The sequence below is a fragment of the Adelges cooleyi genome, unplaced genomic scaffold (genome assembly GCF_023614345.1).
Source record: "Adelges cooleyi isolate 19-005CV unplaced genomic scaffold, UGA_ACOO_1.1 ACOO_flye_CR_arks_rails_tigmint_CR_PRNA_108, whole genome shotgun sequence".
NCBI classification, from domain to species: Eukaryota; Metazoa; Arthropoda; class Insecta; order Hemiptera; family Adelgidae; genus Adelges; species Adelges cooleyi.
The window spans coordinates 12,904,791-12,915,744 of record NW_026095761.1 but is presented as its reverse complement, the minus strand read 5'-3'; the positions used below and the strand labels follow the sequence as shown (position 1 = coordinate 12,915,744).

At 30.0% G+C, this 10,954-nt stretch overlaps 1 protein-coding gene across 2 annotated transcripts; it reads right to left on the bottom strand.

The window, feature by feature from the left end:
- Window positions 1–1,983: 1,983 nt before the first annotated feature.
- Window positions 1,984–9,589, bottom strand: LOC126841631 (protein LSM14 homolog B). 2 transcript variants are annotated; one of them, XM_050578215.1, is made up of 9 exons: window positions 9,218–9,589; window positions 7,447–7,598; window positions 7,149–7,368; window positions 4,566–4,761; window positions 4,392–4,479; window positions 4,023–4,302; window positions 3,443–3,695; window positions 3,022–3,353; window positions 1,984–2,157 (listed from the first exon to the last, which is right to left on the bottom strand). In XM_050578215.1, the coding sequence occupies exons 1-9, from the start codon at window positions 9,330–9,332 to the stop codon at window positions 2,150–2,152; spliced, it is 1,644 nt and encodes a 547-aa protein (XP_050434172.1). In that variant the 5' UTR covers window positions 9,333–9,589; the 3' UTR covers window positions 1,984–2,149. The 2 variants fall into 2 exon arrangements, with proteins under 2 accessions (XP_050434172.1, XP_050434179.1); XM_050578222.1 differs by having other exon boundaries at window positions 7,221–7,368; window positions 9,218–9,588.
- Window positions 9,590–10,954: the final 1,365 nt, after the last annotated feature.

Here is a 10,954-nt window from a genome sequence, read left to right as displayed (position 1 = left end):
CATGCTTTTTTATTTATCTTCTTCCTTCGATTTATTAACCACCACATGGCACATAACAATAATGACATTATCGGACGATATATTTATGACTAAAATGAGCTGTATGTATTGTTAATTTGGTAGACAAAAAAAATATTTTGTTCTGTGTATTGAAATATGTTTCATGTGATTAATTAGATTAAACAAATTTCCCCTGTGTGTCCAAGACCCGCCTAAGACGCTGAACAGATTTTTTCGTGTAAATCTATGTTTTTGTTTGCTTGCAGTAACCATATTTATGAAGAGTCAATTTTTGACTACATCCAGAAGACCTTTGTTCATTTATTAGAAATAATTCTTTGGCATGTGGGCAAAATAAAAGGAAAAGTCAAAGTTGTGGGTTTCAATTGGATTTGTGATAAAAAAAATTAGTACTATAGTATTACTTGGTTAATAAATTTAATTTTGCTGAAGTATTCAGTAACACAATATTATTAAAAATATTCTAAAAGCAATTTTTCTTATTGTATAATATTCCAATTAAAACAGGTTAAATTTTTGACTGACAATAGAATTGTTACAAGTGTTATTATATTATTTAACGCCCAAAGGCATTAAGTATAGTTGGATAAGCAATTTTTTGAAGGACTGAGTAGTTTTAGTAATCATCTAGAACTATACAAAATAATAGCTTAGAATACTATTTAAATCAAAATTTGGCTGATGTTTGAAAAAAAAAGTAGAAAAAAATATTGGTAAAACTCAGTTTCCAAAAACGTTATTGAATATCACAATTGTACACATTTAGAAATAAGTCATGTTAATATTAAATGTTTAGAGATGTACTTTGAAGCTAAAAAACAGTTCACTTCCTCGCCCAAGAGATTGTTTTTGTTCAATAAAGTGCTAATTAATAATGTAATTAGAGTTGGACGTAAATATTTTTATCTTTGTTGTGTATAGATTGTAAATGCATTAACTAAGCAATATCACAATCTTATTCACTATATATTTTTAAGAGTACCTATTGACTGTCAAACAATAGAAATCCCATGTAAAATTGTAACACAAATGTTGCGCTAACAACAAACGTTAAAATACGTCAGATATTACTCATTTATACAATGAAGAACTATAAAATTCCATATCAAGTTATTACTGGCATTAACATAACTTAAAAAAAATAAAAATAATAGCTATGAATTTATTTTCAAACTGAATTGTTTCGAATATAAGGATTTCAGTTTTAAATAATCATTCCCAATTGAATTTAAAAAAATGCTCTACAAGTTACAACATAGCATTTCGTTAACAAATAATACTTCGAGGCATTGATTGATAAATAAAAAAAAAAAACACAATTAATGGTAAAAAAAAAAATGTACATATATTTTTTTTAAATGATGCATCCTAATATAATATTTTGTTTGTTTATCGTTAGTTGTTTAACTTATACAAACAAAAATCACATTTTATTTAAATATATATTTAGTATCTTTGTATCTTTTCTTACATAGGCTAAGTAATGATTTAACAAAATTTACATCTATATAGTTAGACATTTTTCTTACATAAATTTGGGTTCTGTAACAAATTTTTTTCTTTATTTTTTTAAATATTTATATATATAATATGTATGTATAGATGAAACCGATCACCTTGGTGAAAAAAAAACCTAATGTATAAATTATCATGAGAAGAACAAACGATAGATAATTTTTTTAAAAACAGCCGTCAAAAAGAATGAATAAAAAAAAATTGTCTAAACAGAACTAAAACTAAAGATAAAGAACAGTCTGGGAAAGTTAGTATTAAATTAATAATATAATAATAATAATTATGTTCTTTTCAAAAAATTAAAAATTAAATTTACTTAGGAATATGACTTAAGTTACCCGTTGAGTTTTAATGCAGATGCGGCCAAATACTTCCGCTATATCGGATACCATTCGTTAAAACATACCAATTTATACCTACTGATTTCATCACAAACCATGCACGCAACGGCATCAATTAAAATCTCAGGGTTTTAAAGTAAAGAAATGTAAACTATGTACAGGTAATTTTTCCATAGGAAAATTACATTTTTTTTTTAGTTTTTGTTTTTTTTGTTTTGTTTTTAAGATGTAAAGGAAATTTACAGCAACTTCAAATTTTGACAGAGCGACCATCAAGCTACTGTAAAAAAAAAAAAAATAAAGAATAAAAGACATGCAAATACTTTCAATCAATTGTTAAAAATTACTTAAAAAAAAAAAAATCATGATACAAATTCTTTAAAAAATAATGTTAAAACCAAGATATCAGTAGAGATTGCATAATTAAATAAATAAATTTTTAGTTTTGCCTGAAAACTACCAATTAAAAAAAAAAGTGAGTATATTTAATAAATTCTCAGGCAACATTAACCTAGTAGGAATAGAAATAATCATGAAATAACCTATCATCTATTCTGTGACTTATTTACAAATGGAGTGCGCTAGGAAAAAATTTGCATCCACAACTATTTATTCGATTACTATTCCCCATAAAAGAAATTTTTTAAAAAAAATTACTCCATAAATTTATTGAAAACAGGACAATAGATAGTATATGCGAGGTGAAAAGGGACCTCTTGCCGCAAAGCCTAAAATGGACATGTTATACGCTTGTTTATTTTTGTGTCATATAACATAGATTTATGATTGTTGTTTTAGATATTTAAAAATAAAAGAAGAAATTTAAAAAAATAGGTAGAGCATTATTTAATTAAAAAACAAAATTTAATTTTGAGCTGTCTCACTAAAGATGTGCAATTTTATCAGCCATATAGATCACAAGTAATAAAGAATAATTTAAGCATAAAAATAAAGTAAAATATCATGTATACATTTTATTTAAAGTCATATCAAGAAAAAATTATTAACAGTGAATGAAAAATGAAAACCGATAATTTTTCTCTTCTATGGGGAATAGTGGGACACGACTATGTAGGTAGGGAAGCGCAGTTCATTTGTTAATAGATCTAAAGAAATAATTTTGGTCCCTATAAAAACAACAAACCTGCAACTCGTTGAGGGGACACTGCATTTGTCTGACGTTGATCCTGTTTATTATTGGTTCTCGGTCGATAATTGTTGTAACCACGGTTACCAGGATTATTGCGCATGTTATTGTAACCATTGTTTGGACGGTAATTATAGTTCATTCCTTGGCGGTTGTTAACATAGTGGTTGCTGCCGCCGCCGTTGTAGTTGTTAGGATTTTGACGATAATTGGCATTGTTGTTATAGTATCCACCACGACCGCGGTATTGTCCACGTCTCGCCATAGCTACACCAAATGTCTCGGAGTTCAATTTTCGTTCCTGGCGCCAATCAGTTCTTTGATTATGTCTAAATTATAGAATATTATTATTAGATTACATGGGTATTAATTTAATTTACTTAAAAGTGAGTAAGTTGATTATACTCAATTTGTTTACCCTTTGCTCCTCTCGACTGCTTCACAGCTTATTTGGTCAAAGAATGATTTTGTTTTGTCATAAAATATTTTTTGATCATCATCACCATTTTCATTGTCAGTAACAGCATTTTCATTGTTACTTTCGACACGATTCAATTTTTTGGCAGCCGCTTGTTCACCATCGCTACCATGTAGAGCTGCATCCCCGTTAACGGAAGAGGCACCGCCATTCAAAACAGGAACATCTTCAGTTTGTTCTTCTGAACCGTCATCTACAAATCAAAATTGAATAGCTACACAATGGTCATATCATTGTTTGAGAAATTTCATTTTTCGTAACAGGTAGTACATCAACTTACGGCTATATTCATACTATTTACAAATTTAAAATATAAAAATTAATGAAAACAAGATTTAATAATTTAGAAGAATATTTTATTAATATATTAATTTACCGATTTCTGAGTTAAAAAAACCCTTTCAATATCAATTAGACGTAACATATTATTTTGAACTGTAACATTTCAGTAAATTTAATATTTATTTAAGAAATTGTCGCTTTAACCGTGACTTTACTTTGGACTTGGTATAATACTTACCAATTTTTGTTCTTGATAGCTTTTTGATGATTTCTTGGAATTCACTGTTGGCCTTATCGAAATCATAGTCTTCATCAAACTTGAGAGAATTTGTTCTGGGACCTTGTGCTTTACTAGGAGCAGGGAGACCAGTCGATCTGTTATTGTAAAACGAACGGCCGGTAGTATTGGGCACAACACCACCACCAGCACCACCTTGACGTCTCACTTGCTGTTGTTGATTTTGTTGGTTATTCCAATTGCGACCATTCATATTGCGATTACCACCTTGACGATTAACCTAATAAAGAAAAAAATTTAATTAAGAAAACAGGATTAACAACACACACATATATATATATATAATTTTGGTAATAAACATATTCATACATAATTATCCTGGTGTTGAAAATCGTTCCTTTGATAATGTTGATCATTTCTTTGATAATGCTGTTGATCGTTCCTTTGATAGTTTTGTCTTTTTGAGATAAATACATTATTATATTAGAACACATATGTAATAGTTTTTACATAACATTATTTTGCATATAGCATAACACTCACCCTTGTTGCCTATTCGGTTTTCGGGTATCAGAAGACGTTGACCTGTTCCGTTGATTTCTACCATTTCTGTTTCCTGGACTGGCTTGTTGGCCGGCTTGAATGTTTTGATCAAACGTTGGGCTATTACGTTGTCCGTTGAATGCGGGCTGAGCAGGTGTGGATGAACGAGAACCACCCGATATTAAATCTAATACATCTAAACCACAAAACAAATACACTTATTCACGAATGTTTTTTTTTTTTAGTAACCAATGCTTAAATGCTTTAAAAAATTATAACTAGCTTCTATGTCTAATATAAGTTATGAAATCGCATACTAACTACCTAGTAAAGAGCAAACAAAAGAATTTCACAACAACACTGTTTTATCGACTGCCTATTCTATTTTATGTAACTTAATTAACCAGGACATTATATTTTTGCCTTATTAACGTATTTTTTGACTATATTTTTACTTCTTCTTTTTTATCTCAACTATTTGGGATTGACCACCCTTATCTTGAACTTTCACTTACTACGATCTCCATGATCTTAAGTATTCTCATCACCTCTACAATCATTCTCTGTTCTATTTTTTTGTCTACCGTCCTAACACTCTAACATAGTCGATCTCACTACACTCTTGTAAGTCTCAATGGAAATTTCTTGTCGCATAAAACACCTGACACTTCTCCCCCCACTTGACCTAACCACACTTAATCCTGTGGTTCACATCCTTATCAAAGCCACAGTTCTTCTGTATAAAGGATTATAAATACTTAAAATAATCAACCTTACCCACTAACGTCATTGCTCGTCTTGTCCTGTCCACCTTTTGTCATCTTCCTTCATACTCGTACTCTGTATTATATCTTGTTTTACTTCTACTAATTCTTAGTCCTTTCCTCTCCATTCCTCAAGCCTACTGTTTACTTCTTCCAGATTTTCTTCTACCAAAACTGTGATATCTACAAATATCATGCATTATGGTACCTCAACCTTGTATTTCCTTCATAACTTCATCCATTAAAAAAAAAAATCAGTTAAGGCTCAAAAAAAAAAAAAAAAGCAGAATTATTCATTGCTCTAACCTACCACACTTCCTACTCTCACAACTAAACATACCACCAACACTCTCTAACGTTTCTCTTGGATACTTCTCATTCAAAAATTTCTCAAAATACCCCTTCCATTTTTTTCACATTAAGTTTCATTATGGATCATTTTGTTTTTTAAACGTTTGTTTCTATTTCTTATCCCCTTCTTTCCTTTTTAAAATTAAGCAATGCAATCGACTAAGAGTGTTTCACAATACAAAGTAAATGTAAAATATTTGATTTCTGATATATATATAAATAATAAAAACTGCCTCATCACCTGTGCTCACTTTAAAATTATTTAATTTTGATCCTAGTCAACAAGTTTTTTACAATAAAGAGTATTCACAACACCATCAGAATTATGCATCAATGCTCCTAACAGTGAAGAAGTATGTTGCTATTGTATGTAATATCATAAAAATAGCTTTTGGGGTGCAGCCGAAGCACTATAATTATCAAAATCAGTATAACGCAAAAAGCTGTTGCAGGGTCGTTAAGTAATTTAAAAGCATAAAAAATGTGCGAGAACCCCAATAGTCTAGCTAGATAAATAGCAATGCGAAAAATACAGAAGTAATTATATTCATACATTGTTGCTAATCACATCACTAATGCAAACTTTCATACATTGATAAAACCATTCTGTGGCTTGGAGCAAGGGCCAATGTCACTTTTTGCAACTTTCGGAAAATGAGCTTTGAAGTTTTTATTTTCCATTTGGCTCTATGTTAATTTTTTTATCAAACTCTTCATAAGTAATTAATTTTTTGGCCTCAGAGTGTGATTTTTACATATTATATAAAGAATGATTCAATTTTTGCAATTAGCGGACTAACTCGTTTATGCACGAAATTGGCATTGGCCCTTCTTGCTCCAAGCCACAACATTAAATAAAGAAACTGGACGGACTTGAAAATGTGATTCTTAAAATTATGTGTACGTATGTAAATAAAATAGTTAACTAAATCTGTCAATGACAATATTTTAAGAAGAATAAAAAAATAAATTAAATTGCATAGCAGATATGATTATTTATTGGTATCAGTTTGGTGGACGATAAATGACACATAATCCGATCAAAGTAAAAACTTTTTTAAACTACTTTAGTTACTAATTTACAAAATAAATAACGAGTGAAATAAGGCCACCAGTTGTGCTAATATGAGAAATGTTCTAGATTATTATTATTATTAGTGTACAATGATATTAATAGAATCGTTTGTTTGCAAAAGTATAAAATGTCTTTAATCAGAATCACCGTATAACGAGCTCAAAAAGAAAGCACCTATAAAAGAATAAATTCCATGCAATTTTTTAATTGAGTAATTAAATTAAAAAATAAATAAAAATGAAAGAAGAAAAAACATTCTTTAGAATAATAGATAGTATTTAAAGCATTCAGAATAGATTGAGCATTTAGTCACAAAGACTAATACCCAATAGCAATATGTACAAGCATGCCAAATAAGCCCAAGCATTTGGGTTTCTGTATGCGTGTACATACCAGATTGGGCAGGCCTCTGTTGTGTCTGCAGATTAACTTGTTGTTGGTCTAGGATTAGAGGAGATGACTCACTTGACTGTTTATGTGATGGTCCAGCGTTTAAGTTAACGCCAGACATTGGATTGTACGAGTTTCCCACCTGACCAGAAGAACCCATATCGTCCATAGAGGGCTGGTAGTTTGAGTTGAATCCACCCATGTTATTTGGGGGTACAGATAACTATAAAATAAGAAATGTATATATAATAAAGGTAGGAAATTTATCAGTACTTTCGATAATAATAACTTCAAAACTTACTTGAACAATAGCAGGATCATTTAAAGGTATTTGCGGTGTAATCACTTTAATGTCCTTAATATCAGAACCGCGAAATAATATATAATTGTAAATTTGACTCTGTGCGGGAACTTTAAATTCTGTCAAACGATCTTCTGTACCAAAAGATTGAACTGAAAAAAATAAAAAAATTATGACCATCTATATACATTTTTAAATTATGTTTAACGATCATTATCATTATTGTGATCGAGTGTGGACTTTTCTTTTCATAAAAGCATATTTCTAGATAAATCAAACGAAAAAATTATAATTAAATTTATCTCTCGAGTTTCTATGATGAAACTCGAGCTACTTTGTAGCATAGTAAATTGTTTATTAATATTACCTATAAATTATACAGCTTAAGTGATTGTGAGTTAGCACCTATTTAGTCTCTACCTAGGTAATTATATTTTTCAACTTTCCTTTCAGCTCCAACTTTTCTATCTAATTCTAAAAGTCGCAAGTGTATGCGTGGCTTTGCATATTAAATCACGGCTCTACACCTTGCTAAGTTTAGATTTGGTTTAGTTTAGTTATTATATTTAATGTTATTTAAAAATTAGCCAGGCAAACTGAAATTTCTTATCCAAACTCGCCATAGAGTTGCTTAAATTAATATTTCGAAAAATACAATTGACAAATCTATGGCACTAAATGATAATAAATGGTGATGGTCTAATTGAGTTGGCGACACTAATTAAGGCTCTCTGGTTAATTTAGTTAATATTTCATTTAAGATAATACCTGTAGATAATAGGAATAATAAAGTAAAAAGAGTCAGTTTCTACTTTTTTATGATTAAATATATAATGTAAAAAATACAAATTTAAATTAAGCATGAAAAATTTGTAACAAAAAATATAGAAAAAAATAAATCCGATTAAATACAGTTTAACACTAAGTTTTCCAATGGATGTTTCATTCTGTGTTGTATGTCATTAAAATTTGTATTTTTGTAACTTTATTTGTCTGTTTACAAATATCAGGTTCATATTTTTATAACATCCTATAATAAAATTGTATTATTAAATATCTAAATCTAAAATTAATATTAAACTAATGTGGTGGTAAAAAAAAATGTATTCAGTCATACATTTTTTAGTAATAAAAAAAATGAATTTAGTATTTAACAAATTTATGTAAATGCCTTAACTTCCAAGACTTCAGATAAAGTGGCCATTACGAGTTTTATAAAAACTAACAAAATATACTGCTACTGGTCCAAACAATTTTCTTAACATTTACAAGTATTGTATGTCAAACATTTTAATTATATTATGCAGAAAGTAAAAAAAAAAATCAATGTTTGACATAAAACACTAGTTGTATCAAAAATAGATCAATGCAAAAACTACTTGTATTCCAACCATCTAGAGATTGGCCATAAAATTACAGCAACTAGGTATATACCGCTTAAGTTGCTTATAAAGATAAATAATTCTATTGAAATGGGAAATTCACAGAAGATAAGGGAGTCTAAATATAGGAAATGGTCACAGTTAGAATTTTACACAGCTAAATATGAAAATAACTCGACTTTTACATTTTTCTTTTTAAATCAAAATCGACGAACAATAAATTAGTAATAATTAATACAGCAGTAATTTAGATATTTAAAATTACATCCCCAAAGAACAATAGTATTATAGGTTATGCTATTGCCGAATAAACCGATAGAAACACAATAATATATCATACGAAATACGTGAAAAACAGTAATCGGTTAAAAACGACGTAGAATATTTACCATGAGACAACGCAATAGTACATTCTTGAGGGTCGACCGTGAAAAGCTTCCCTTCATACCTAATGTCGGCCTTTGATATCAGGCTGATCTTACTTCCCAGCTCCGGCATACTCATCTTGGAGCGATTTTCAATATCTCTTTCTCGTTGTAACGCAAAATAATAAAAAAACAATTAATGTCGAGCAAGGTGCGCGTATATACGTATGTATATATACAATTTAAACGTAAAACAATGTATTCGAAATATAATAACGAAATAATGGCCAACTAGGAAATGACAGCAGACGTTACATCTCCGAGAGAAAAGTAAAATAATTCAGAACACACACGGGACGAGATACGTACAATAGAAGCAAAACGACGCAAATGACGTCAGGCACGGTCGTCGCCATTTTCACAGTAGGTGTAGCGCAGTGCTGCCAACACATTCCGTTTTCGATTCGACGGTACGTTAGTTTTTAGTTTTGCCGAGTGCAGCTTTTCTTGGTGTGATACGAACGTCCGGATGGGATGCGGGCCGGTGGAACGGTCGTGATAATATATACATATATATTACCAAACTCGTAATTAGAGTGCGCATGTGCACAGTACAACGTTTTAAGACAAACAGCGCTCTCTCGTCGGTTCGCTAGAACTACACACATGCTCCGTCGGTTAACCCCGTTTATAGATAAGACTATATTATCTGGAATCGTGGTGTTGACTGGTGAGCGATTCAAGATCTTCAAAAAGTCTTTACTCTATACGTATCGGTTTTTTGTAGTGATTCGTATAAGGAAAATCCGATATGTATCGATACTTTTAGTAAATTGGATGTTCAATGAGAGCGTTCCAATCATAGACCTATATTGTGACCGGTGGGAATTAATTTAGAGAAAAAAAAGGTACTTTCATTCTGATGTGTGGGTAATTTACTCAAAAAAATTGTAGAGAGCGTTGTGCTGTAACTGCAGATTCGTAATTTTGGGGGGCTTTACAAACTTTATTTTCAAAAAATAGGTATAATGCCTTTCTCTTCCCTTCTCCCCTTATTGATGCTATCGAAAAACACTCTACTATATGACGAGCTTATCACCTGAAACAGAATGAAACCAAAAACGTGAAAATCCGTCGATTAGAAGAAGTGGAGTTATTTCGATATTTGTATTGCAAATCGTGGAAAAAACTGATTATAGCGGGAAATGAGTTTCAAAGTTAGCATAATCAAGCTCCAAAAGTGTACAACTTACCTAAAAAGTGCAAAAACTCGTACTTACAACATCCAGAGATATTTCGACCTATCCACAAGCTCTACACATTTAAAAAGAAATTTCAAGTTTTTGGGTCGATTTCACTATCGCTCCAATTTATTTTTTGAAATACCACGGCATCCATGATAGCGAATTTAAATATTTTTTCATCTTAACATAGCTACGCAATGACACAATTTTACAAATTTTTCTTTTATTTAGACAGTACTATATAAATGTTTATAAATATGGAGATTCATTAGTATAAGCTATATACAATGTTGTTGTTGTTATTGTTTTCGTTGGCGGCTGATCACATCTGAAGTTCTTATTCTGATCCGAGTTTATTTAATAGGATGTATTATGAAATTCCATTATATATTTTATTAATTTCCATATAAGAGAATATAATAAAAATAATTTTAAATATTTGAGTTTTTTAAATTAAAAAAAATTAGGGGGATGGATAAATTAGATATAACTTAACTTTAATAAATGGGAATCCCTT

Excerpts from the sequence above, each read along its gene's own strand:
- LOC126841631 (XM_050578215.1), bottom strand. The coding sequence starts at position 9,332 with ATGAGTATGCCGGAGCTGGGAAGTAAGATCAGCCTGATATCAAAGGCC. Across the intron at positions 4,480-4,565 it reads AAACCGAATAGGCAACAAGG|ACAAAACTATCAAAGGAACG; the intron begins GTGAGTGTTATG and ends TATCTCAAAAAG. Across the intron at positions 3,354-3,442 it reads GCAGTCGAGAGGAGCAAAGG|ACATAATCAAAGAACTGATT; the intron begins GTAAACAAATTG and ends TCTATAATTTAG.